The sequence below is a fragment of the Lynx rufus genome, unplaced genomic scaffold, assembly GCF_022079265.1.
Source record: "Lynx rufus isolate CCGP_SWC_20201006 ecotype Redwood Valley unplaced genomic scaffold, mLynRuf1.p SCAF_1, whole genome shotgun sequence".
NCBI classification, from domain to species: Eukaryota; Metazoa; Chordata; class Mammalia; order Carnivora; family Felidae; genus Lynx; species Lynx rufus.
In genome coordinates this window covers 233,815,336-233,842,663 of record NW_025814823.1, presented here as the reverse complement: position 1 = coordinate 233,842,663, position 27,328 = coordinate 233,815,336, and the positions used below count along the sequence as shown (strand labels likewise).

Here is a 27,328-nt window from a genome sequence, read left to right as displayed (position 1 = left end):
CCATACTAGGACCTGTTATTGTTCTAAAGTTGACCTGGGTAGACTCCCTCACCAGCACGGTGTGCGTTGAGAGAGCCCTTTGAAGGTGCTTTAGCAATGGAAATCAGAGGCACAAACATGGTCCTCTGGAATTCAGTAAACTTGGCATTGGGACATCATCAAAGGCACCAACCTGAAAGGTGGGAAGAAGCCTCGTGCACGGGAGGCTCATGGCAGCATCCTTACCAGCAGGGCCACGGAGCTGGCTGCCACTGCCATCTGCTGCCTGTCTGGTGGCGCCCTCTCCTGCTTTCTTGCCTGAATCCAGAGGTGGTGATAACAGTACCCACCGCACAAGGCTGTTGTGAGCATCCCCAGAGTTTTACAGTGCGCAGCAGGTAGAAAATGCCACACTGGTGTGGGGGCAAGTGGCGGATTCAGCAAGATGTTGGCATGAACCCAGAAGTCCATCGGTGACCAAACTGCCAGTAAATGTGGTATATCCATTCAGTGTAGCTGTTTAAAACAGAAAGATGTATATTTCAAAAATTAACATTAACCACAAAACTGCTGGAGAACAGTGATCATCTCTTATCTAAGATTATATAGCAACATAGAAAACTCAGTCGGGTGACCAACTTTGGCTCAGGTCATGATCTCACAGCTCATGAGTTTGAGCCCTGCGGTGAGTTCAAGCCCCAGTTTGGATCCTCTGTCTGCCTCTCTCTCTGCCCCTCTTCCTCCCCTTCTCTCTCTCTCTCTCTCTCTCTCTCTCTCTCTCTCTCTGTCTCTCTCTCTCTCTCTCTCTCCCCAAATCAAAGATCTTTTAAAAAAAAAAAACTTAAGAAAACTATTATAATGTTTTGGGTTTTTTGTAATTTTCTTAATGTTTATTTTCTTGAGAGAGGGAGACAGAGCGCAAGCCGGGGAGGGACAGAGAGAGGGAGACACGGAATCCGAAGCAGGCTCCAGGCTCCCGGCTGTCCGCACAGAGCCCGACGCGGGGCTCGAGCCCACAAACCATGAGATCATGACCTGAGCCGAAGTCGGACGCTCAACTGACTGAACCACCCAGGTGTCCTGATACAATGTTTGGCTTTTTTGAAAGCATAGCCAACTTTATGTTGTTATGGAATAACAATGATATCTGGGTACCTATGTATGAATCAAGACCAAGAAGAGAAACAAATTATTTTTCTTTGTTTTAGAATTCCGTGAGTTGGGCTAATGTTGGCTGCATAATGGTGATTCAGAAATCCTCTTGTACAACTTTTCTGTTGAAGACGGTCGTTGTAACTTGAGTCTTCTTGCCCGGTTCTGATGCATTGCAGGTATTAACCATGGGCCTGTAATAGCCGGTGTGATTGGAGCTCAGAAGCCACAATACGATATCTGGGGCAACACCGTGAATGTGGCCAGCAGGATGGACAGCACCGGCGTGCTGGACAAAATACAGGTAATCTAGTCTGCTCCGTCATCACGGGCCAGGTCTATCCTCTTCGAAGTCATAAATGGGCATCATCATAATGACAATGATGTATTAGAACAAAGAATCTTGGTAGTTACTTCAATGGTGAAAAGAACCTGAAATTGACATAAGTCTTTTTTATTGGGGAAATGGTCATCCGTTTCTGCACTCGCCGTTAACAATACTTGAGAAACGTAATAACGTAAAGGTTATAGCTTTGGAGGAAGTTGACGATGGCCAACGATCAACATGGCAGTCTGACACCTGAGCGAGTCAAGGCTGGCCCCTTCTCTCCTCTTCCATCTCCTGGCACCAGAACCTTGAAGGGAGCCCTGCAAGGGAGAGGGATTGTACAACCAAAACCAGACAGAGCCCCCAGACTTCCCGTCCCAGAGGCTGAGTTGGAAGGAGGCAGAAAGGAGCCGACTGGGGAAAGATGAGGGACGAGATTCAGGGTGATATGAAATGGCAACGCCAAATCGGGCCAGCATGGGATTTGGATACGGAGAATGACCGGACGGCACTGGAATCCATGCAGGGGAGGTTGCTCGGGCAGAATGCCACACACCTGGAAGGAGAGACCGACCTCTCCTAGTGAGAAGAACGTGTGCACGTGTGTGTCTGTGCAGAACTTTCTATTCGCCACTCCCTCAAAACGCAGTGATTCCCCATTTCACCCCAGATTCCACGCTTCACTTCTGGAAGATAAATTCCTGCCAAGTAGCAAATTCGTGTGAAAACCACTGGACGCAAATAATAAGCTTTTTTCTCCCCCCACCCCCCTTTATGGAGAATTCGACAAGTCCCTGTTCTGTGTGCCTTGGCTTGACCCCTGTCCTCAGGTAACCTTGCCTCCTAACATTCCGATGGAGATTTAGAGTTCTTTTCTGAAATTCTGCCGAAGACACCAGCTCCAGCGCTATCAAAAGCGGGCTTCTCATTGAACTTCTGCTTTTCACACTCTTCGCCTGCCTCTGCTTCTGTGAACCTTCTATAGCATATCTTTAATCTTTGTATGGAACGGGGCCTATATCTCACTTTCTTCCCACCGGATAACTAGTCAGCAGTTGCCGAAAGTAAGCAACAGAGAACGGGGAGAGGTGGCAGGCGATGTGGGGCGGAGAGGAACGTCTGGGGCTTCCCAATCAGACCCAGACGTTGCCAGGGGAAAAGAGTCAGCTGGCTGTGCTCACGAGAGCCAACCCAGACAAAGCTCTCACCGGAAACGGGGCTGGAGCGGTCGTCACGGTGTGTGGAGATGGCCTAGGTGCCCACCACGAGAGGCGCGGTCTACCACCTTGGCACCTCGCTGACCCGTGCCATGATGGCACCACGGCCTCGAGGGCTTTCTGCCTGCGTGTCATTAGCTGTTCCTGATGCCCCAGGATGTTCCAGCGATCCTGTACAGCGTGGGGTCTTGTGTCTGGTGTGGGGAGAGGGTGCTCCTATCAAGGACGCACGTCCCCAACCTGCAGGCCAACCTAGGCCCGCCCCCCTTCCCACACCTGGAACATTCAGAAGACATGTTTCACGACTCTCCAAGTGGTTTTCAAGCATTTGGGATACGTATCAAAACCCATTTAAGAGAGGCTGTTCAGAGAGAGTGCTCCCTCCTGGAGGCCGTAAATCCCCTGCAGGTCAGTGTTTGAAATGAGCTAGAGCTCCCGTGTCTCCGTCTCCAGGAGGCTATTGGGCCTCATAAAACTTCAGGTGATTTAGTGCTGAGCAGCGCCCCCTGGAGGGTCTTGTGCACCCGGAGCCTGGAGGAGAAGCCCCTCTGCGTGTGTTCACTCAGCTCAGCCGCCGGGAGGCTTGTGTCCAGCAGGTTCCTTCTCCTGAGGCCGAGGTTCACTCCGTCTCCGGTAGCTTCGCATTTCCACTTACGTGCAAGGAAAGTAGTGAGACGCCAGGAAGAATCAGAAACGATGCTGAGATCGTTAAAAGCTTTTCCCGGGCCTGAGGAACAGGTCCTTTTGATTAAAGACCATCCACGCCCACCACGCTTTCCAGCCTGGAAGCTCACAGAACACTGGAGAAAGCCCGCGTGTCACCCAGCCAGATCCCCACACATCCCCCCCCCCCCCCCCCCGCCGGGCTTGGAGGCATACTGGCCGCTGTTCATCGGGGAGACAGCTCCCTCCTCCTTGCGTCACGGTAATTGTGTGGTTGGTGTTCCAGATTCCAAGGGATAGCTCACAAACGCCCGTGGTGATACTTCACACCAGTAAACACCTTGACTGCAGAATTAACCCCCGAGGCTCCAACAGATGTGTTCGCTTTCTGTGGCAGGTCGGAAATCAGACGCCTCTGGAATTCTCTAATTCTGATTATGCCTGAGAACTCTCATCATGAGACCCTGTCTGTAATCTGAGTTCCGCGGCTCTGTCCGTATTCCTTCGGTTCTTCCCCAGGATCCAGAGTCCTTCCTGTGCCCCTGGCTTCACCTCCCAGCTACACTTGTCCTTCCCCAGGACTTGGGCTCAAGCTAGCAGAGGACAGGACATGAACGTACGGCACCTGTGACCCTCTTTTCTTGCTCTGGTCACAAGGGTCCCGAGGACCCACACATTGGCCCCTGTGCTAGGGGCTGGCCACGGAGTCAAAGCACAGGGAGACAGGGTGGTTTTTCCAGCTCTTTCCAACAGCCTGCCCTTGAGATCTTTATATGGCACCCTTCACCCTTGCTTCTGGGGGCCTCTGGATATCTCCCTGGGTTCTCATAAGCACAGCCCTCCTATTTCTGCCTCACACCTCCCTCAGCCACCAGGCTCAAGGAGGCTGGCTCACTGCTGCGGCCACTGCCCCCACCACTGCATGGTCCCCCGACGGCACCCACCCCAAAAGCAAAATCGTGTGATACCATTGCTGTGCTGTTCACAAGCCTGCACAGCATGTGGGTGCCACCCACACGGCCAAGGTGGTCGGGTCCCACGGGTGCCATGTTCATCATCTGATGCAAGGGGAGGAAATCCCTCCTCCTCCCCCACCTCCCCCTCCTCCTCCTCTGCCCTCTCCCCTGCTTTCAGAGCAGCATTACCAGGGGTTTCTGGAAAAAAACAGCTCCTCCCTCTCTGCTCAAAAGCCAGATACCTCCTGGGAGGCCTGGCTGGGGACCGTGTTCCTGACACGGGGGTCTGCCCTCACTTCTGAAGCTGAGGCCTCTGTATTGGTAGCCTAGTCTGTTCTCTCCTCACCCATTCTCTGCTTGAGAAAGCGTCTTCAGCAGGAGGCTTCGCCAACACTCAAGCAGACAAATGCCACGCAGACCTGAGCTGTCATCCCCAGACATGGCCCCCGAGGAGAGCACGGCGCACGCTCAGGCTGAGATGGGGCAGGACTCGGTACAACCCTTCTCCCCTAAGAGAGAGGGGCCGTCCTACCCGGGAAATTCCTCTGCCATCTGACACAGCGGGACCCGAGGCGATTCGGCAGTGGGGGTCCTGGACTCGCGGGGCAGCGGCGGGAATCACGTCGACAGGCTGCGAGAGAGGGGCCTGGCCCTGGTCACCTTCTGTGTCAGCTCGGTGAAGGGAGGAAGCTTGAGAAGACCTGACTCAGCGTGTCATGCCCGTGCCAAGGCTGGTGCAGACCCCTAGTGTCCTTTGAGTGTTGTTCTCGAGCATTCGCCGAAGCAGGGGGCCATTTGCGGGAGCTGACGGTGCTTCTCAGGGTGTCTTCTCCCATCTGAATTAAAATCCATTATTCACATTCATGATTTTGTGAAATGACATTCATGACAGTTTGTAACATCCCACTACAGTATATTTTGATTTACTTTCCCTCTTCCGGGTCTCTCTCTCTCTCTCTCTCTTTTAGTTTACTTATTTTGAGAGAGAGAGAGAGAGCAGGAGGGAGCAGGGTAGGGACAAAGAGAGAGGGAGAGCGAGAATCCTAAGCAGGGTCCTCACTGTCAGCACAGAACCTGACACGGGGCTCAATCCCACGAGCCGTGAGATCATGACCTGAGCCAATATCAAGAGTTGGACGCTTAGCAGGCTGAGCCACCCAGGTGCCCCTTTCCAGGTCTCTTATATGTGAATACGTGGCCTTCACGTAGCTGAAGTCATAGCGTGGGTCTGGGCTTCAATTTTTCCCTTGGGGGTGAACAGATCCTGCCTTATTTCCTGGTCTCGGCCACGATAGGGATCATGACAGCATCCTGGTTTACACCGCCCTGGAGATCACTTGACTTTTTAGGTGGTTTAGTCTGTCACCGTTGCAGCATGAAATTACGCGTTGTCCCTAAAAGGCTTTTCTTCTCCTGCGTGATTCTGTCTTCTTCTAATTTCTTAGGAGTGGAATGAAAGGGCCAGAGAACATGAATGTCTTTTGGCTCCTGATCTTTGCGGTCAAACGACCTTCCGGAGGCTGTGTCTCGTAGGCACTGACCGCTCCTTCGTCTGTCCGTGTGCTTCTAGGTCACTGAGGAGACAAGCCTCATCCTCCAGACCCTGGGGTACACGTGCACATGTCGAGGAATAATCAACGTGAAAGGCAAGGGGGAGCTGAAGACGTACTTTGTAAACACAGAAATGTCAAGGTCCCTTTCCCAGAGCAACGTGGCATCCTGAGGGGTTGCCTCCACTTCGGCAAGAAGACTGTACTTCCGGGAAGGTACAATGCACTTTCTGACTGCGAGCTTTGTCTCTCGTTTTTGGTGTGCGTGCTCTGTTGTGTCCTATGGAGCCTTTTCAGACTCGTTCCTCTGACCTGGTGGCATACCATTTGGTGTCTGACGTGTCCCAAGATCGCTCTGCCACTTGCACTGTGCTTACTCCTAAGCAGAAGGAAAAGGAGTGTGTGTTATGGGAGAAATGCGCTCAGAGAATTCACAAAGATGACAGAGGTGAAATAAACAAAAATTCTTAAGGCAATAAAACTAGGGGGTGTATATTATCTTCCAGTGCATGTTTTTTTTTTTTTTCCTGGAAAATATGGTAGCTGGCCAACCGCATCCGCTAGTCCGATATTACACAGTATTTGTGAATAATTGATTCCGTCGCCCCACATGGAAGTTGACTGTGTTCACCCAGTGTATCTCATCGCCGGCGGCCATCCACGGGACCCACGGTCCTGTCGCCTTGCTCTGTCGTCTCGGGCCAGAGGCGTGCAGCCACCCATCACCAGAATTAGTTCTCATAACCTAGGACCAGTTTTGTACCAAACGCGTCCGACGTTTTGATGCCATTGTCTTTTGTAAGGTTGATTCATTAAAAGTTTTACGTACTTTGGTTTATAGTCTGTATCTTTTCCCCCCTTTTCTTTCTTCTCCCGCGGTTTGCTCCACAGCCGAGGTTGGCTTTCCATTCTCCTGACTGACGGTTGTTTCAGAAAGCGCGCCCCAGGAGCGGCCATTGGGAGATCCTTGGGTAATTCAGATCAGGACAAGGCTTGTGAGGTAGACACCTGCTTCTGCCACTCTCTGGAAATGCTCCGAGCGCCCTGTGGCATCTCTAGAGGATATTTTCTGGGGAAAATGTTGTGTGTGCTTTTTTATTTTTTTAAGGTTATTATTTATTTATTTATTTGGAGAAAGAGAGAGGGAGAGAGAGAATGCAGGCAAGGGAGGGGCAGAGAGAGAGGGAGAGAGAGAATCCCAAGCAGGTTCAGCGCTGTGAGCACAGAGCCTGATGTGGGGCTCGAACTCACCAGCCGTGAGATCACGACCTGAGTTGAAATCAAGAGTCGTGCACTTAACCGCACACGCCAGCCTGGTGGGGCACCCTTGGCTTCTGTTCATAGCTCAAGGCAGGCGTGTGTGAGAACCGGGGGACCCCAGTCTACCAGGAGCACCTTGTTCTTGGCAACTCAGACCCGAAGCACCGGGCCCTCGTTGGATTCCTAACTGACCGTTTTCTGGCCGTGCGTCTTTGACCACGTCGCTTAATTTCTCTTAGGGGTGTTTCCTCATGGGTGGCTTAGGGGATCAGGTGTGACTGAGAGAGCTAATGACCACGAGAGAGCCTGGCAGGTCCCCAGGGCTTTCTCTTGCCGGTGCCATCCTGCCAGGACTCAGGCTCACGTAAAAGCACTTCTCGAAACTCCTAACTGGCCTTCCTCGCCGAAGTGGGAATACAGCATGATGTGTTCCACGGTCTGCCTCGGTCAGGCAGTGTTGGAGATCTCCAGAAAGGTGACCGGAAGAGGAAACGTAGTATAGGGACGTCTGTTTTCGCTGTCATGGAAACGTGGCCTAGGAGGCCTGGGGTCTCACTGACTTCAGACCAGCCTCCTGAGTCATTTGTAATAATGGTCATCAGCTGCACCTTGTGGGCCCCTCCTTAGAGCCTGCAGCACCCATCCCAGGGCACGTCACCTCCCCTCCGTGGACACCCACAGCTGGGTGATTGGCCAAGCGCCCTCAAGCGTGGCTTTCTGCACCCACCAGGGATATGCTGAATTTGGTGAAAAGAACTCAAAAGGACAGTTGTTTCTTTCCCCCAGAACTGTGTTCCTAGTCTTAACCAAACAGTATACTCTTTTTTTTTAATGTTTATTTAGTTTTGAGAGAGCACAAGCAGGGGAGGGGCGGAGAGAGAGGGGGGCGGGGGATCCGAAGCGGGCTCCAGGCTCCGAGCGGTCGGCACAGAGCCCGACACGGGGCTGGAACTCACAAGCCTCGAGATCATGACCTGAGCCGAAGTCCGACGCTTAACCTACTGAGCCACCCAGGCGCCCCCCCCCCAAACAGTACACGTTTTAAAGCAATCAGAGTCATTATCAGAGTCTATCTTGCAGAGGTCTGCACACATACGATCTCTCCGAGTGTGGTCCCCAACCAGCAGCGGCAACACCTCGTTTACAGGCCCCAACCCGAGCCTGCCAAGGCAGAGGTCCTAGCCGTGGGGCTCAGCACGTGCACCGTGCTTGGCTAACAAGCCGTCCAGGCGATTCTGGTCCCCGGCCTGAGTCCCCCTGTGCTTTACAAATGAGGAAACCGGTGCAGCGAGGTCCAGGGGCTTGGCTTGTTCGGAGTCTCCCAGGGATCAGTGCCCAAGACGAGCCTAGAATGCCAACCCGCCTGCTCCCTACCTCTGAAAGTGTGCCTCCCGGTCAAGGCTCCCTAAGCTCCGGAACTGCACATACTCCTGTGGGCGAACCACGCAGACGAGAGGGCTGCAGCTCACTTAGCCGGCCCAGCGACCTTGGTAGCAAGCAAGCGTCTCTGCTCAAAGCTCTCCCTAACCATCCGTTCTTGCAGAACGCCCCCTCAGTACATTTAATTTTCCCTTGATGCCTGATAAACGAGATCTTCTGAAACCTTCTCCAATTCAGGCCCTGCTTGTTGAAAGTGGAAGGTTCAGGGAGTAGGATCTGGCTTAAACCAGAGTTTAGTTCGACACTGATTTATTGTGGTCACGTTCAGATGAAGGCATTTCTTAGAGATGCCTGGTGTTTCTTGGTCGCCAAAGCCGAAGAAAGAGTCGTTTGTAAAAGTTTCCCTACTCCAAAATTTATATATTTTCTATTAGGTTATTACATACGTGGCTTAATGTACCCAAAGGCATTCCAGATAAACTATTCCTAGTTGTTTGGGGGCGGGGTGTGTGGAACTAATAAAAAACACCTATGGCGAAAAAAAATACCATTTTTCAAATGAATAAAGAAACCTGTAGGAGTCACTCAGCCTTGAAATTGTCAACAATTCGGTGTCAAATGCCCTTAGAGCATCAAAACAATAAAACCAGCCATGGGGGAATCAGCATAGAAATTAATTAGATCACCTGCTCATTAACCACTAAGCTGTGGGACATGTAATCACCAGAGGTGAGGGATGATTTCTTTCGAGAGACCCTTTCATTAAAACTATAGCCAGTGTCTTAACACTTGAATAAGTTTCAAATTATCTCCAAAATAAACGTTTCCAACTTGGGTGAGAAGCAGCCGTTCCCAAAATGAAAACGATTCAGAGCAACGGCACTGGCCTCTTTTGTGCCTCCATTAGGACCCCGCTCCGGTGGCCCGGTGATCCCCACAGGCACCGGTCAAGGTCTGGAAATCCCAGTCTGAAGATGAGGAAATGTGGGCTCGCCTAGGGGAGACGACGGGCCCCGTACCGTGCTGCTGGAAAATGCAGGAGCCCAATCTTACCCAAGCCTGTTGAACATCAAAGCCCAGTCTCTCTCTTCCCGTGACCTTTGCTTCTCCACTGAGGAGTGACGTCACCTTGCCAGCCATGGGGCCACCCGTCCCAACTAGGGTTTTGCCCTCAATTGTGCAAACTCCTGTTATTTACGGCTCAGACCTCTGTGTTGGGGGGAGAATGTTGTATCTAGACTGCAATTGTCCTGAAAGGCGATTTCATTACACCTCCTCTTGGAGGAAGGAAAACTCAAGAAGCAGCGTGTGCGCCAATAGGCAACAGCGTTTCCATCCTGGTGAGAGAGGGTGTGCAGGCCCCGAGCGCCTCCCCGGGGAGGCAGTGGACAAAGTCACCCGACCGCGATCAAGTGGGAAGTTTTCCTTTTATTCACCTGCCGGCAGTGGCTCAGTCTCGAGCATCATTTCTGAGGATGCGATCCCACGACGTGGTGATCACGGGGTCGTCACCGCAGGCCACGTGAGGGAAAGCGGCCTCAGGGCCCGTCCCCCCCTCCCCACCCCGTCCAGGCGCAAGTGGCTTCAAGCGGGCTCCGTGGCCCCCGTGGCGGGGGAAACAAGGTCCAGGCGCTGCCCGTCTGTGCCACCTGCCGTCCAGGCCACGGCAGGGGCCGTCAGGCTGGAGAAACGTGGCCAAAGCCGGGGCTCTTGATGCCGGGGATGTCGTTCTTCCTGTAGAAGTCCGCCTTCACGAGGTTGGCGCGGCCGTGGTCCCGGTTCAGGGGCTCCACGGGCTGGTGGATGCGTCTCCCGTAGACAGAGGACGTCAGCACCGCCACGGGCCGCTGGCGCTCCTGGCGGGGTGACCAGAACACAGGGTCAGCTCCGCCCGCTTGTTCGCACGACCCACCTTGGGTCCTGGAGGCTGTGTCCACCCGGCCCGCTGCACCCCTGCGTCCGGCACACCCGGGTTCCGTGATGCCACGGGGACCTCCTGAACTACATCACGCCTGCCCCTTGTGCTCAGAGCCCTTCGTTGTCCCCAAGTCTTTCATGTCACCCAGAGGAAAGGCGAAGACGTGGCACAGGGTGCCACGTGCCCTCTGACCTCAGGCTCTGTTCTCCCTCCCGCCCTCCCTCCCTCCCTCCTCCCGCGCTCCTTCTGTCTGCCTGTCTCCCCTCCCGCCTTCTCTCTTTTCCCAAATCTTTCCACCCTCCACCTGTCATCTCCCGACTCCCTATCTCCCCAGCACCCCATCTCCCTGGTTCCCTCTTATCTTTCTGGCCCCCTCATATCTGTGACCCCTCATCTCCCTGGGCCCCCTCACCTCACAGCTCCCCAATCTCCTCGCACTTTCCCTGCCCCCTTAAAAGGCGTCATTTCTCTGCATACCTCCCATCGCCATCTGGAATTCAGTTCCTTATTTGTAGGACTTCATTTTTCATTTCCTCATAGGAATGTGAGCTCTGAGAGGACAGGGACATTTGTCTTCTCCCCCTAGGCTCAGGGCAGGGCCGGGGGCGGGGGGGGGGGGTGGGGGTGCTCAAACTCGGGCCGGGTACAAGCGGGCCAGGCGTGTTCTTAAGACAGGAAAGCACGAGCCTCACTACCCACTTGGAGTGAATTCACATAAACCAAAACAGTAGAAAAAAACTTCATGTCTGTGACTTAAGTAGTAATACCTCAGAGTTCCTCACTTAATTCCACAGTGAAATAAAGTCTCCCTGGAAGTGACCCGGGGCATTCTTTAACAATAGCAGCCCCAGGCCAAACTCTGCTGACAGAGAGAGAGAGAGAGAGAAAGATCCCACTGGAGGCTTCTCCGTTCTGATTTCTGTGTATCATAGAAAAGCTGATATTTACTCAGCACCCGGCTCTTCGTAAACACACTGTCCTCAGATCAGACTCCGCAGAGACGATGTCCGAGTGAGGAAAGGCCCCAAGAAGGTCTCACCGCTAAGGATCCACACAGCCTCCTCAGCCCCGGCCCCTGCTGTGGTACAGACCTCCCTTCCCCAGGCAACGAGCTTTGCTCCTGCCTCTGCTCACACACTGGGGCGGCTGACCACAGGCCAAGCCTGAGCTGTCAGAAAATCGTGCAAAGATAAAGCAGGAGCAGCCCCGTCTGTGAAGGTTCGAGGCCAGTACCTAAACTAGGGTGTGGTTCCCTCCCTGGCAGGGCCGGGGTCCTCCGAAGAGCTGTGACAGCCAGGACTCAGCAGTTAAGCAAACACCTGCTCTGTTGAAAAGAACTTCTTAGGGGCGCCTGGGTGGCGCAGTCGGTTAAGCGTCCGACTTCAGCCAGGTCACGGTCTCGCGGTCCGTGAGTTCGAGCCCCGCGTCAGGCTCTGGGCTGATGGCTCGGAGCCTGGAGCCTGTTTCCGATTCTGTGTCTCCCTCTCTCTCTGCCCCTCGCCCGTTCATGCTCTGTCTCTCTCTGTCCCAAAAATAAATAAATGTTGAAAAAAAAAGAAAAGAACTTCTTAGTTTTGCCTCATTAAATTAAGTAAACTCAACAACAGAGTCATAAAGACTAATGCTCGGAAACACGACCAGACAGGGAGGCCGTGTCGGCCTAGTGTCAGTGCCGGGCCCGGTGAGGGAGAGGAGGGCGCACGCAGGGGTGAAGGCAGCGCGCCCAGCTCGCTGCGGGATAGACGCACAGGCGCAGCGACTCTGTTCGCGCTTTGTCAACAGCCTGTGTCAACATTACCTCCTCGTTCACGTGAAGCCCCAGGCTTTTTGCATGTTCTCGGTCATCTCGGTGCAACTTCTGATTGTAGCCTGGGCTCTTGTCAAAAATACAGTCATACAGGGAAATGATTCCTGTCTGGGGACAAAAAGAGAAAGAAAGGCACGGGTCTACTGGAGGACTGGGCCACAGAAGCGCTCCGGGACACCGGCAGCCAGGCCTCTCCCCTGATGGATGGTGGAGACGTGCAGTTTCCCATCTGCACTGAGCATGTGCTTGGGAAGGTCACCCCAGAGCACCCTCCACGACCAGAGCAGGAGGCCGGGCCCCCTGCCAGTGAACCAGGTCCTCCAGAGGCCCAGTGAGGTGGGGACGTCTCCGTGGCTCTTTTCCTGCACCTCCTACAGATCCCTCCTTGACCTTGACCCAGGCGCACAGCCTTAAAGTAACAGTGACCCACTCAATATGTGTTTTCTCCTCATCGCCACCCTTCTCATAGTTCTCAGATTTCCTACAATAAGCTTGCACTGCGTTAAAAACTTAACCATAGCCAAACACTGGACAATACAATTAAACAGAAATATCCCTAAGTTCCTAGCCAACAGGTGGGCACCTAGTACAAATCTGTCTCCGGAGAGACGGAAATATTTCTTTAATCAGATGTGGTAGCTCTTATGAATGTAATTCATGAATGCATGACTATATTTATTTTCTATATGATATATACATATGTATAGTATTTGCACACGTATCAGGCGTATGTATACAACGCGCGTGCACACACAGCTTTGATGCATTAGGAAAGGATCCCGTTTCATTCGTCCACCATTCCATCCCAGGTTTCTCTTTGTACAAAAATCCGTCTGCCTCACTTGGGACCTGATAAAAGGGAAAGAGATCCACGTGTCAGCTCCTCTTTGATCTTGACCCGCAAGTCAGGCCTGTCCTTTCTGCTCCCGCGTCGAGGGCCGGGTGCCTTGAACCCTTCAGCAGCAAACCCAGGCACGCCATGCCGCCGGCATTTGGGGGTACTAGGTAGCTCACCTGTGCTCGCTCGCTCGCTCTCCCCGGGAGCGACGCTAGGAGCAATCCTCTGAGCGCAGGACTCGGAAGCAGAAGGTAAACAGCGCCAGGGACGCACAACATGTGCTTAGTCTGTTGGAAGGCACGGGCAGCCCGCTCTCGCCGGCTGGGACTCAGAGTAGCTGGTAGCAATGGAAGTGACCACATGTCATTTCCCACCCTGACACCTCCCTCACAGGTCCCGTCCCGCGCACACGCACCGCTCCTGCCCGGGAGGTGGAAAGCTCAGGCACGTGGCCACCGTCCTGGTGCAGTGAACCATCTAGTACGGGAAACAAGGCGAGCTTTCGGGATTATTGTCTTAGGTTCCTAAGAATTCCAGTGGCGACAAGCCTGAGGCACGTATTCAGCGGCTGCTGGAATCCTGGCTTATAAGTGCAGACTCACTCTGAGCCACTTGGGGGCAGGGCACCTGGCTTGTGGAGTCTGAGCCCCGGTGGTCATTTAATGAGGTCACCATGCAGGAGCTTCTTGTTGGCATCGTCTTCTATCACCTGTGGGCCCCTGGGTCTGTCCACGCACTGGGTTGGCTGGCCTTGGCCTTCACTTGTCCTGAAGGCCGCCTATGGGATAGCTCATCTACCCAGGGTCCGAAAAACAAAAAGCCCAATTCAGCGGGGAGGTGCTACGTTCTTCAGCATTTGCTGTTGCAAAACTTGGCTAGCTGTTTGGGAAGAACAATAAACTTGGATCTTCACATCGCATTAGAGTCAAAAGTAAATTCTGGACGGGTTAGAAAAATATGGGAAGAGAAAATCCATAAGGGACTTCCTACGCGTCAAAGCATTGGGGAAAATGTCACAAAGAAAATATCAATCACTTGGGTTATATAAAAATCAGACATTTGATAATCAAATAAAATTAAGACAAAAAAAAAGCCCGTAGGAAGGATAGAGAAATCTCAGTATCTTTAACATGCAGTGTAGGATGTCTGCAGAAGGAGACGCTGACGGCTGGGAGCTGGCTTCTAGCCTGGAGATGGTGAGCAAGCTTTGCAGCATTTTTAGGGAAGCCACCAGGCCAGAGGGCTCTGCAGTGACACAGGAGAGGCTCAGGTACACCACACGCTCTGCCAGGAGGGCGGGACATAAATCCCCCAAAGGGGCATTCTGGCCTTTGCAAGGGGAGGCACCTCCATGCAGACCCTTCCTTTTGGGGTTCAGAGCTACTGGCCAGGTCCGGCTGAGGCCAGAAGGCCGACCCGGACAGTGACTGAATGCCCCATCACCCCCACAGCACCCCTTTCCACACAGGAACTGGAGCTGGGATCGTGGTCGTGATGTGGCTGTCACATTGTGGCCCGGATCCCGCCTGGCCTGGCGGACCCCGTGCATTGGGTGTGTTTCAGGGACGGCAGCTCCGGTCTGTAACAGAAACACCTGCTGCCCGGACTGAGCACCTGGGCGGCAGCTGTACCCTCAGATCTCTGGGCCACGGTCTGCACCCACGATCTCTGGGCCATCGGTTCCCACCCGGCTCCTTGTGGGTGACCAGCAGCCCCCAGGCCTGAGGGACAGCCCTGCCAGCAGGGGCCAGGGGGAACAGGGGCTCCTCCGGGACCTACTGGCTCGCGCTGTCCTCCTGTGCAGGTGGTTCCCATGCAGGCCTGACCCTCCCGAACGGAGTCAGCCCCCTGGAGGTCCTGGACGTGTCCTGGGAGCCGGACTCCGAGGACAGAAGAATGAATACCGGAAGTGAGTGAGAAAGCGATCAGTGCTTCCTGAATGAGGGAGGCAAGGTTGCCTCACTTTGTTCCCTGCGCTGGGGAAGCCCCCTGTGGCGAGCTGTCCACGTTCTCGGCTCCCCGAAAATACTCCACACAAGCAGCGCTGGGAGAAGCCATGTGCCTCAGTTCCCCTGAGTTGCTCACCAGAATCCTGTCTTGCCGTATGTTAGAGCAGTCTGTGTGAGGGCTCCCTGCACCCATGGGGTGTGATCGGAGTCTCTCTTTCTCCCCTTTGCAGCGATTTTGCCTACTTACTACTTTCTAAAGTAAAAATGAATTGTTCTATCACCGAAAAATAAGGGGGAGAAATCGACCGGCAGGCAGCCTCACTGAGCAACGTGACTGTCCGTCGTCAACTTCTCATCAAACTGAAAATCTGTCTTTTTTTTTTTTTTTTAATTTTTTTTTTTCAACATTTATTTATTTTTGGGACAGAGAGAGACAGAGCATGAACGGGGGAGGGGCAGAGAGAGAGGGAGACACAGAATCAGAAACAGGCTCTGAGCCATCAGCCCAGAGCCTGACGCGGGGCTCGAACTCATGGAGTGCGAGATCGTGACCTGGCTGAAGTCAGACGCTTAACCGACTGCGCCACCCAGGCGCCCCTGAAAATCTGTCTTTTGCTAAATTTTAATTATTCATCTTTCTTCTTTCCTTTTGTCTTTCATTCCTTTACGGTTGGAAGCACAATGACACGAATAAAAGCCAGTCTGGATTTAGATGCTATCACAAAACAGAGCTTCTGGGTTTACTATTATTTTGCTATTAAAATCTCTCCAGAGATTTCCTCTCTCAAGCATGATGTTGAGCAAACGAGCCCATTTGCTGCCTCTCTGGTAATCTCCCTTTGCCCCTTTGCATTTTGAGGGTCGTTAAAACGTAGTATGATCTCATTCTGGTCGTGCTGTCTGATGGCTTGCCTTTGGTCCCCTCCCTCGCCCCCCCCCCACCCCACCCCCCGTGGTCCCTGCTCCTAACACTGCAAAATAACTTGCCTGTAGCCCTGGGCTGTGTGTGCATATGGAGCAGAAGCCTTCACTCGTCGACCTCCAAAGCACATCACTCTAACTATTGTGTCAGGCACCCAGCGAGGCTCCAGGACAGGAATAGGGAGTCCCTACCTTGGAGGAGACCGCAGGCTGAGAATGGAAATAAACTCATTAATTAAACAACAGCAGGGGATACACAGGGAGCCACAGAGGGGTGCCCAAAGTACAGGGGCACCAGCCAGGAAGGATCGGCTCCCGCCTGGGATCACGCGGGATGGGGACGTTGCTGAAATCATCGTAGGGGGCGCTGCACCACTGTGGCCGGAGTCCCAGGGCAGCCACCTCCCTGGGTGCTGTGGGTTGAATTGCACCACCCCCCCAAAATTCCTATGTTGAAGTCCTGACCCCCAGGATCTCAGAAGGTGATTTAGAAATCAGGACGCCGAAAACGTAATTAGTTAAGACGTGGTCATACCTAATCCAACAGCACTGGTGTCCTTATAAAGGAAGCTCAGAAACAGACACTGATACACAGGGAGAGAGAAGATGACACAAGGAGACACAGGGAGGAGATGGCCATCTACAGACGAATGAGAGTGGCCTGGAACAGACTCTCCCTCATGACCCTAGAAGGGGCCAACCTTGCCGCCACACTGATTTGGACTCCTGGCCTCCGGAACTGGGAGACGATAAATTTCTGTGGCTCAAGCCCCTGGTCTGTGGCGCTTTGTTATGGCTGCTCCGACACCCATACTTGGTGGTCATGTTTTGAACAATGGAAGGTAAGAATGGAGTTAAAACAAAGGGCACTGCAGTGGGGCCGGAGACCCAATCCCAGAGCGCTGAGCTCCGGGTAAACTGAGTCGGTAAACCACTCAACCCAGACAACCGGCTTGGTAGCCATCACCAATGGCTCTATTCTGCTCTGCTCCCGACTCCGCAGAGGATGAATCTCTGCTCCTTTGGGCGAGTTAAGCCATGTGGCCAGATCTAAGCAATGAACTATGAGCGGGGGGGTCACATGGGACTTCTCAGGCAGAAGCCTTTGGGGATTCCGGAAGCTTCCACAGCAGTTGCTGAGTGACTATCCTGGGCAGAGCCATCCCTCTGATCCCCGTTGGACATTTAACATGAGAAGTGAGTCTTACTTAGGACATTGAGACTTTGGAGGCTGTTGTTTACGTTTCTCATGACTACCACAAGCAGTCCTGGCCTACAGTCTACAAGGGCACATCTCCCCGGTTGTGCACTTCTGGGGTTCCCCGTGCCTCCTACCAGACACTACACGCGCTCTGCCACAAACGACTGGGGTAAGATTCCCAGCAAACGGGGACCCGAATCCTTTCTTTTCTCCTCCCTTTCAGACCATTCAGATATAAACGGACTCTCCATTGTTGGTTCAAGCCAGGTAAATTCTGCAAGAAAGAAAGAACTAAGAGAAAGGAAATCAATACATTTCCATATGGCACTCAGGCAGGGGTAATATTATGTGCTCACCAAACACATGGCCTCTTCCAGAATAAACAGAAGACTGCAGTGGCCAGTTTCCATCCCACTTACTAGTTCTGGCAAAGAATTGTGGGGGAAGCCAATGGGCATCACCTTCTAGGCTTGGTCCATAAAAGCTCTCGTGTGTGCCCTCCATGCTGTCTCTCCATGCTCTTTGGCCAGCAAGTTCAAAGGATCCAGTAAAGGACCGCAAGATCCCAAAGATCCCCAGGCCCTGGCAACAGCGGAACCACTAAAAAGGAGGAATCTAGTTCCCCAGTTACTGTATTAAGCAAGCTGGGGGGTGCCTGGGTGGCTCAGTCGGTTGGGCGTCTGACTTCGGCTCAGGTCATTATCTTGAAGTTCGAGCCCGCGGCGGGCTCTGTGCTGACAGCTCAGAGCCTGGAGCCTGCTTCAGATCCTGTGTCTCCCTCTCTCTCTACCCCTCTCACTTGTGCTTGGTCTCTCTTTCTCAAAAAAATACATTTAAAAAATATTAAAAAAAAAAAAAAAGAAAGAAAGAAAGCTGGGCTGGGGATCTGGGTGGTTCAGGTTAAGCGTCCGACTTCGGCTCAGGTCAAGATCTCATGGCTCATGAGTTCGAGCCCGGTGTCGGGCTCTGTGCTGACAGCTCAGAGCCTGGAGCCTGCTTCAGATTCTGTCTCCCTCTCTCTCTGTCCCGCTTGCACTCTGTCTCTCTCTCTCTCAAAAATAAACATTTAAAAAAATTAAAAAAAAAAGAATTAGAAGTCCAGGCAGGAGAAACACACACATTGGGCTATATGTGAAAAAGAAACACACTTTTCGTGATGTGTTATATGCATAAGGCCAGTGGTGGGCTTAGGTTAACCAGCCACTCTCTGGACAAAAAAGACCCAGTGTGGCATTTGCCAATTCCTGCAGTGTAAGCATTCTCACCGTGGCCAATTTCAGGCTTCCAACTGAATGCAGAGTTCAGACGAAATGCTACAAATTGGCTGTTTGTTGTGAGCATGAGCAGACTGCGATAGAGGACACACAGGTGGTTAAGGCTCTCGGGGTTCAAGGTCCATTTGTTCCCAGAGCACAGCCCAGCCCACCTTGACTAAAACAGTAATCAAGCTATGATCGGTCTTGTTCGTTTCCTCTCTTCGGGGGCACGGTACTGTTACCTTTCCTCTTGAGGCTTCCAGTCACTGTTTGCCTACCCAGAGCTGTGCAACCTCCTCGTAAAAACAGAAATTCCCGAGGCGATCCAAAGGGTTTCCTTTGATTCATAAGGGCCTCATTTTACTTCTGATAAGTCCAGTGCTTGTCCTTGGGAGTCCAGCGGTATGTGAAGCTTAATGAGGACATCTTCATTAATTTTAACATCATTCAAAAGTCTATTCTCAGAAGGAGTGTAGCTTGTCGAGGACAGGACGTGCTAGTTCTTTTAAGAGGACAATACTCAGCTATTCTCTTTGGTTCCTCTGTGGCAAATGTTCTGTTTCCTCTCCTGGTGCATTAGGATCACGAGTTTGGGGAATTTTCAGAAACTTTCCAATAATCTGAACATTTTAACAATTTAATAAGAATCCTATCATATCATAAGCAGTCTTGATAAGGCATTATCTTCACTACTTTTTAATTTTATATTTATTTTTTGAGCGAGAGAGTGAATGGGGGAGGGGCAGAGAGCGAGGGAGACAGAGAGAATTTTTTTTTTTAATTTTTTTTTTCAACGTTTATTTATTTTTGGGACAGAGAGAGACAGAGCATGAACAGGGGAGGGGCAGAGAGAGAGGAAGACACAGAATCGGAAACAGGCTCCAGGCTCCGAGCCATCAGCCCCGAGCCCGACGCGGGGCTCGAACTCACGGACTGTGAGATCGTGACCTGGCTGAAGCCGGACGCTTAACCGACTGCGCCACCCAGGTGCCCCAGAGAGGGAGAGAATCTTAAGCAGGCTCCACGCTCAGCACGGAGCCCGACTCGGCGCTGGATCCCAAGACCCCGCAATCACGACCTGTGCCAAAATCAAGAGTCGGACGCCCAACCCACGGGGCCACCCAGGCGCCCCCTTCACGACTTCACTACAATGGATCTGCTGGCGGGGGTTGCGCCCCAAACCTACCCTTGAGCTGAAATGAACCAGCGCCTCCCTCTGGGTGTGTTTCATCCTGGAAGTGTGCTCCAGGTTAGGGTTCTGCATCAATCAGTCCGTCCGCTCACTTTGTCTCCAAGAGGAGACTCGGAGCCAGCTGTTCTCTCTTCCACTGACACCAGCCCCCCACCGCCCCCCTCTGCCCCCCATCCCTGGCCCCCAGCTGTCCACATCACAGGAGGAAGGGTGAGCCACGGGGGCTGCCGCTCGAGTCGAAGCTGTTCCTCTTGGCCAAATATATTGGAGATAATGCTGCTCCTCTTCTTGTGTCATTGCGCTCCTTAAACGGGGACAGTTTTGGAAAAACTGTCTGAGATGTATTATGACATGCAAAGAACAAGCTGCAAATATACATGCGCAGTTGTGTGATCTGTGTGTGAACATGTTCTTGTAAACAAAGTTAGACACCTATCCGTGCATTCGTATGCACCCGGCGGAAAGCCACGCACCACGTGGTCACATGGGTGGTAGGAACACTGACTCCACCCTCTGGGTGTTTCCGTCCTGCTTCCCTGGGGTGACCTGCCTGCCGCTTGCTACTCTCTACCTGCCCTGGAGGAAGAGGTTCAGCCCCACCCCCTACCAAGGGGCAGGTCACTGGACAGGGAAGACACAGCCAGCCCGGATTCAGGAGAAGCAAGGGCATCTACTCCCAGTTTTGATCCCTGAGGAGCAGCTCAAGGCCAAGGATACCCGAAAAGGCAGATAATCCCAAACGGGACCTCTATTTAGTCTCAGGGACTGATCTTGTGACTTGGTTTTAAAAGCCACCCAGGTGGCTCAGTCGGCTAAGTGTCTGACTCTTGATATCAACGCAGGTCATGATCTCATGGTGGTGAGATCGAGCCCCTGGATGGGCTCCGTGCTGGGCTTGGCTCTCTCTCTGCCCCTCCCCCCTGCTCGTTCGCTCAAAACTAAACATTTTTTTAAAAATCCACATCCCATTTATTCCTCTTGCGTTCATGCAGCAGGTACTTACCAAGCACCAACTATGAGACGGGCACTGTTCAGGCCGCTGAGGACAGAGAGCGATTGCCGCCCTTATGGAGCTCATAGTGTAGTGGGAAGAAAAGGCAGCAAGATAATTAAGTAAACCTTCAGGGGCACCTGGGTGGCTCAGTTGGTTAGGCGTCTGACTTTGGCTCGGGCCACGATCTCGCAGGTTCCTGAGTTCAAGCTCCGCATCGGGCTCCCTGCTGCCAGCCTTTCATTGCAGAGCCTGCTTGAGATCCTCTGTCCTCCTCTTTCTGCCCCTCCCCGGCTTGTGGTCTCCCCTCGGCTGCATCCAGTGAAGGGCAGATGGGCGATCAGGAGGGTAAAGAAAGAGCCCCTAGCCTCTGTGTCTCCATCACACACGGACGAGGAAAGTCAGCTAATCTCCCTAAAGCTAAGGTGGGGCTTTCTGAGCAAAGCTTCACGCAAGACAGGCTGTCCACACTGCAGCTCACCACGAGAGAAAGCATATTCTAAAACCCCCTAAGAATTCTTTTTTAATGTAGCTCTGAGACTTTGCGGAACTTCATCAAATCTTCCGTAAAAGGGCATTGTCCTTCGACTTAGCTTTTCCATTTCAGTAGCAGAAATGTTGCACGAGGCAGAAGAAGGAAAAAAGTAATTCAAAAACCTCATTGAACTGAATCTGCCTTGCTGCCTCCTGAACAGTATTTTATAGGAAAAGCCCACACTGCTAGAGGCCCCTCGGGAGCCGTGCAGGAGTTGATCACATTTTAGCTGGCAGCTTTAGATGACAAATTTGTCTCAGGATCCAAGGCATTACTGGGGCTTTAAATAAGGATGCCGCATTGAGGGCCTTAACTTTGGGGTCTCCCAGGGGGAGACCCCATAGATTAGAAACCACCAGAATGACTCTCAGATTACCTGCCTCACCTGTGTATGCCTCTGACAGCAATCAGGGGTGCAGGATGTAAGACACTGGCTGGGAACCAAACCTCAGGGACAAGAAACTAATAATCACTAACAAAAGCGAATAATAGCTCTGCTTACATTGGGCTTCTATGTGCCACTTCACCTCTATTAATTAAATTAATTGTCATTACTGGCCCCGTGAAGCTGGTACCGTTTCATAGATGGGCAAAGTGACCCAAGGAGATTGTGCCTTGCGCAATCCGCACAGCTAGGAACGCGGAGTCAATATTTTTACCCAAGACTTGTTGGCCTGTGCTAACTAATTAATTACTAGATGTGTCACACGGTAATTGACTGAAGAGCTAATTCTGCCCTTTGTCTTCTCAGCTTCGAGTAGGACCCAGATTTACAATTCACTTAGGGGCAGCTGAGTCCTCTAGCAAATCTGTGATACCAAATTCGTCTTCAGTCCAAATGATCTCATGGTAGACAATCAGCCTCTGGAGTTCTGCAGCTGATTAAATACTAGTTCATACAATCCCCAGGGGGACATTATTACCATTGGTGGCTGTCTTGCAAATATACTTCGAAATGCCTTTTGTTTTTCTTGATGCTTTTAAGGGCTATTTTATTTAGGTGTTAATATTTCTGCTGCATCATTTTCTTCCGCGTGACACTGAAGGCCTGAGGATTTGAAATTGCCTGTGACTCCAGCTATCAAGACTGTACTAATTTTTTTTTTCTTAAAACCCGCTTTGCATTATTTGTTCTAAGGCCCTTTCCTACCTTCCAGGTACAGTAATATATTGGAGCAGGGGTTTTCTATCAAGATACAGATAGTCACTGCTTTAGCCTTTCAGGTCACATGGTTTCCAACTCTGCGTGTGGCCATAGATAATACTAAGCGAATGGGCATGGGACCTTGTTGTAATAAAACTTCATGAAAATGGACTCTGGGCCAGATTTGGCCCAGGGGCCTCTGTGTGTTGAACCCTGAATTAAAGCAGCATACTTCTTACCTACCCCTGATCTCTCTCCAAATACAGAGCCCTGGGCACCTTGTATATCAGGCATCTCTCTGCATCTTGGCCCCAGAGAGGCAGAGTCACGTATCAGATTGGTGAACCTGCCAGGTTCAACTCTGCTTCTTTTCCGTTGGCAATGGCTGGCCCACAGTGGGCGGGGGTTCAGCTCTGCTTTTTCTGGGGCCCACACACAGCTGCAGTGGCTGGGTAGGATTCAGAGCTTCTGTGTCCACAACCCATTTTTGCCCAGAGACCTTAGCAGTAACCTGCAACCTGGGTTTTAGTCTCTGATAAATATGTATCCTGAACCCCATCCACTTTAGTCTTTTATCTTATTTCTGAATAGCCTCAAAGTGGTACTTAACAGGCCTCCTCAGCGGTACACACAAAACGGTGTATTGTGAATTTTTTCATTTTGTCAGGAAGCCAGACAAGATTTATGTTCTCTCAATAAAACAGCAGGGACCATCTTAAAACATGAAGATTCCTGGCTTTTTGGCTGTTTCTCTCATGCTGTGCAGTAACGCTCTGCCTGAATCATAAATTGGCAATGATACAGGTTTTGCATATTTAAATTGTAAAATTCATTTAATAAATGAAATTATTTACAGATAAAGTTCTTTCAAAACATATCACTCATGGGAGGAAAACATAGGAGGTCCGTGGTGGCAGTGAGGTTGGGCACTGTTGCCCTAAATCCACCCCAGCATTAATTCCCAGTGGACGTTCAAGCCAAGAGTGCACCGAACAGGGATGCGCAGAATGGCCACAGATGTCCCTTTCTTCCTTCTGTCCTTCAGTCCTTCCATATTGCTCAGAGCCGAGTGGAGAGGAGCTGATATAAGAGAGCCTCCTGGCCAAGGTCGTGTGTTAGTTTGCTCAGTCTGCCAAAACAGAGCACCCAGACTTGGGGGGGGGGGGGGTTAAACAGGAGAAATGTACTATCTCACAGTTCTGGTGGCAGAAAGTCTGAGATCAAGGTATGGGCAGGGCTCCCTCCTCCCGAGGGCTGTGCGGGAAGAAGCTATTCGCGGCCCCTCTCCTTGCCTTGTAGAAGGCCGTCTTCTCCCTGCCTTTTCCCTTCATCTTCTATCTATGCATGTCATGTCCCCTTTCCATAAGGGCGCCGGTCATACTGGATGAGGCACCCCCCCCCCCAATGACCTCACTTGAATCTGATTACCTCTGTAAAGACCCGTCTCCAAATAAGGTCACATTCTGAGGCGCTTGGGATTAGGACTCTAACATAAGAATTTTAGGGGGACACAATTCAACCTGTAACAGTTGTCTAAACTAGAAGCTTCTGTTTTGTTTGTAAGGGTAAGCTCCATGACATTCTGTTCTCTGACATTTCACGTGTGACAAGTCCCTGAATGCGTGCAGACCTGATCCAGATGGGGGTTCATGTGGGCTCTATGGGTGATGGGTGGGGAGAAGAGAAGGAAGGTCATTCCGTGCGGACACCTTACACATCAGGAGGGAAAGACCTCCTTCTTCCTAGGCACTTGGCTAACCTATACCCTCTCTGAGCCACTCACTGTCCCCGCAGGCTGAGCGACCCCAGAGATCCTTTTAATAATGATGTCCCTGCAGCCTGAACTGCAAGAAACATCGGAGACACTTAGGAAAAACAGCTTGACGAGAGCAGTCGTCGACTCCTGACAAGCTCTGAATTTGCTTCTCTTCCTCGGGCTTCTCCCCCTGCTTTGGCTGCATGGTGGCCCGTCACAGACCAGCAGGCTTTTCTCATGAGTCGCGCGTGCCCGCTGGAGCCAGGCCAGAATCTGGTGTGGCCTCCCTGTCCTGCTCTCCCTGTAGGATGGCCAGGACTGCCTGTGGTTATCTTCGGTTTGCAAGAGGGCCCTCCAAGCGCGGCGTCGGTACCCTGGACTTTCTGGGCGCAGTCGCTGCAGTGAGCGCTTTCAGGCAGAGCCCAGAGGGAGTCCTGACCCCACCAGCTGCGCAGCCCAGGTCTCCTGAGACCCTCCTCCAGATCCTGAGCAGAGGGGTCGATCAGCCTGCCGCTCCGGGTCGTAGTACTAGAAGCCCAGCGGATCCCAATCCCTTACCCAAAGAGCACCGGGACCCTAACCTATCCCCAAATAGCTCAGAAAACGCGGTTGAGCATTCTGGCACCCCACCCTCATCCCAGCTGAGCATGCCTCCCACAACACACACACCGGGCTCGGCCCGTGCCCACCTCTAGGTGAAGGTGGGAGGGGGTGTCACCTGACTCTTGTGGTCATGGTAGCTGCTCTCTTTGGGGTCTACGCACCCGGGAGGAAGGCCCTCTCCCACCCTCCTTCCCCCTGTGACCCTGATGCCCCCTTAACCCGTCTCCTCTCTGCTCGCCCAGGTGTCCTCACAGACTGTAGAGCCCTCCCCGGTCCCCACCCCTCCCCGCCTTGCAACCCCGACCCCAGAGTCCCACCCCAGAGTTGCAGCCCAGACTCTGGGACTTCCTCCCCCAAAGTGTAGCTCCGACCTCTTGCAGCCCCGCCCCCATCCCGCCTCTCCTCCAGCCCCCTCCCCTGCTCTGCAGCCTTGCCCGCATTCCCTCTACCCACCCCGCACCTCCATTCCGCTCTCAGGTTAAGACACCCGCCTCCACCCTCCCTCTCCTGCATCCCCTCCCCCCCATTCGCTCCTCCCTCTCAGTGAAGCCCCGCCCCATCCCCCTCCCTCCCCTCCCTGGCAACTAAGCCCCGCCCCCATGCCCTCGCCCCATCGGCTCCTCTCGGGCGGTGAAGACCCGCCCCACCCCCCCTCTCCCCATCCCTGGCAGTGAAGCCCCGCCCCCATGCCCTCTCCCCCTCGGCTCCTCCCTGGCGGCGAAGCCCCGCCCCATCCCCTCCCGCCCCTCCCGGCCAGTGAAGCCCCGCCCGCCCCCTTCCCGCCTCTCCTCCTGCCGTCTCCCAGTCTCCACAGCCCTCCGACTCGCCGCCCCGCGCCCAGACGCGCAGCCCCTCCCTAGGGCGGCTCACCTTGCCCAGGCGGTAGTAGTAGCTGTGCTCCTTGGGGTCCAGGCGCCGCGGCGGGACGTAGCTGAAGGCGGAGAGCGCCGAGAGGGGCAGCGGCCGGGGCTTGATCCGCAGCGTGGCGGCGGTAATCTCCTCGTCGTCGTCCTCCATGCCACCCCCGTCCAGCGCCCCCGCGGTCGGTCCCGCCCGCCGAGGGCCCGGCGGGCAGCTGGGAGCCCGCGTTCGGCGTCGCCGGGAAACCGCGTCCCTTCGGGGCAGGCCCCTCCCCCTCCCCGCTCCTCCCCGCTTCCGACCCCACCCCTCCTCCTCCCCCACTCCGCTCTTCCCCGGCCCACTTCCCCGCCCCGCTCCCCAGCCAAGCCCCGGGTGTGTCCTCGCAGGTGCGTCCCTGGAGTCCGAGCTGCAGACGGGGTTCCCGGGTGGGAGACGCCTCTGGGATCAGCGCCTTCCAACCCGCTGACCCCTCCCCGCGCAGCGTCAGACCCCTCACCCAGACCACTCATTTGTGGGGCAGTTTGACCGCGCACCTGCTACGTGCGGGCGTTGGAGGTGCAACCTTGAACCGAGCCGCGGGCGTCCACCTGGAGCTCGCAGTCCGCTGATAGAAGGGAAAAGACCAGTGACTTGAAGAGAATAGAGCAGCGCCGCCCAACAGCGACATAGTGGGAGCCGCACACGTAATTTAAAACTTTCCGGTCCCCTCTGAAAAGGTAAAAAGACACGGGTGAAATGCATTGTAACAATATATTCATTTTACTCGGTGTGTCCAGCACATTGTCACTTTAACACGTGGCCCCAGCCACAGTTCGAGGGCTGCGTGGCCGCATGTGGCTAGTACTTAGGGAGTTGCCAGGGAAGGCGTGAGGCTCCCGGGAATTAAATCCGCGGCCCTGGTTGGAGCGCGAGCGCCCCTCTGCTAACAGGGTCAAGTTGTCTCTAGATCTGCCGGCTGGTTCTGGAGGCCCTTGGCTGAAAGTTCAGGGCGCAGAAACTCGTGATTTCATAAAAGTTAGGAGGGGAAGGGCAACATGATGACAAAAGCTGGGGAAGTACTTTAAGCAGGGTGCCTGGCAAAGGCCAGCCTCCGTGAGGAGGTGATGCTGGAGCAGAACTGCGAGAAGGAGGAGCCAGACTTGTGGAAGTCTTCCAGAAAGTGCCTTCCAAGCAGAGGGAAGGGCAGCTGTGGGGCCCCTGGGGCAGACCAATCTTGATGTGCTCCAAAGGCAGCAAGAAAAGAGGGTGACGGAGTCTCAGAAGGGGATGTGGGAAATAAGCCCATCGACCAGTCAAAGGAGGGCTGTGTAAACTGGGAGCACAGCCAAGGGAGGCCACCCGACACGTTCTTGCCAGAGGGCGTCTGATGGACAGGCAGGCAGCCCGCGGCTACAGCAGACGATATATCTCCTAGCCCGCCAGGCCCTCCCCTGGCTCCTCATTGGCTGAGCACTGCAGAGGTTACAGCCTTACCGGAAGTCGCCTATGCCCCCCGTAAGGCAAAAAGTAGTCGGATTAGAGCAAATGTACATTTCCGGAGGTGACGCAGAGACTTCCAGTCCCTCCTCCCTGTTCTTTGGCGCATGCTCATTGCAAAGCCTGTGAAAATAAGCCCGCAAAGCAGAAAGGGGAAGAACTAGGAAGAGAAGACTTAGGGTTTGGGACTCCGTGGGGAGGGGGGGTGGGGTTTCGTGCATATTTCTAATAAGTTGTAAATGGCACAGCTTTTATTTGGTATTTCTGAAGCATCTCCCTTACTTCTCACAGAGGACACTGGAGGAAGTGAAGGAGGACAGGTAGGCAGGGACCAGATGCAGATCTCTCAGGACGCCCTCTACCTTCTGATCCCCCCTCTTAATAGGAATCTCTTG

General features: G+C 53.2%; 2 protein-coding genes across 2 annotated transcripts in view; one reads left to right on the top strand and one right to left on the bottom strand.

Moving 5' to 3' along the window:
• The window catches only part of ADCY2 (adenylate cyclase 2), a 422,494-nt gene extending 416,181 nt beyond the window's left edge, over positions 1-6,313 (top strand). The window contains exons 24-25 of the mRNA XM_047074450.1: positions 1,311-1,435; positions 5,866-6,313. Coding sequence (XP_046930406.1) covers positions 1,311-1,435; positions 5,866-6,018 — 278 coding nt within the window. The 3' untranslated portion in view covers positions 6,019-6,313. The remainder of the gene's footprint in view (positions 1-1,310; positions 1,436-5,865) is intronic.
• A 2,320-nt stretch (positions 6,314-8,633) lies between these two features.
• CFAP90 (cilia and flagella associated protein 90) lies at positions 8,634-25,689 on the bottom strand. The gene is made up of 3 exons (XM_047094154.1): positions 25,467-25,689; positions 12,202-12,318; positions 8,634-10,341 (listed from the first exon to the last, which is right to left on the bottom strand). The coding sequence occupies exons 1-3, from the start codon at positions 25,611-25,613 to the stop codon at positions 10,162-10,164; spliced, it is 444 nt and encodes a 147-aa protein (XP_046950110.1). The 5' UTR covers positions 25,614-25,689; the 3' UTR covers positions 8,634-10,161.
• Positions 25,690-27,328: the final 1,639 nt, after the last annotated feature.

Bases quoted from the DNA above. Each gene is read 5' to 3' on its own strand.
- CFAP90 (XM_047094154.1), bottom strand. From the start codon at position 25,613: ATGGAGGACGACGACGAGGAGATTACCGCCGCCACGCTGCGGATCAAG. The intron at 12,319-25,466 runs GTGAGCCGCCCT...TTTTGTCCCCAG, and splicing joins ACTACTACCGCCTGGGCAAG to ACAGGAATCATTTCCCTGTA. The intron at 10,342-12,201 runs GTAATGTTGACA...TCACCCCGCCAG, and splicing joins GGCTTCACGTGAACGAGGAG to GAGCGCCAGCGGCCCGTGGC.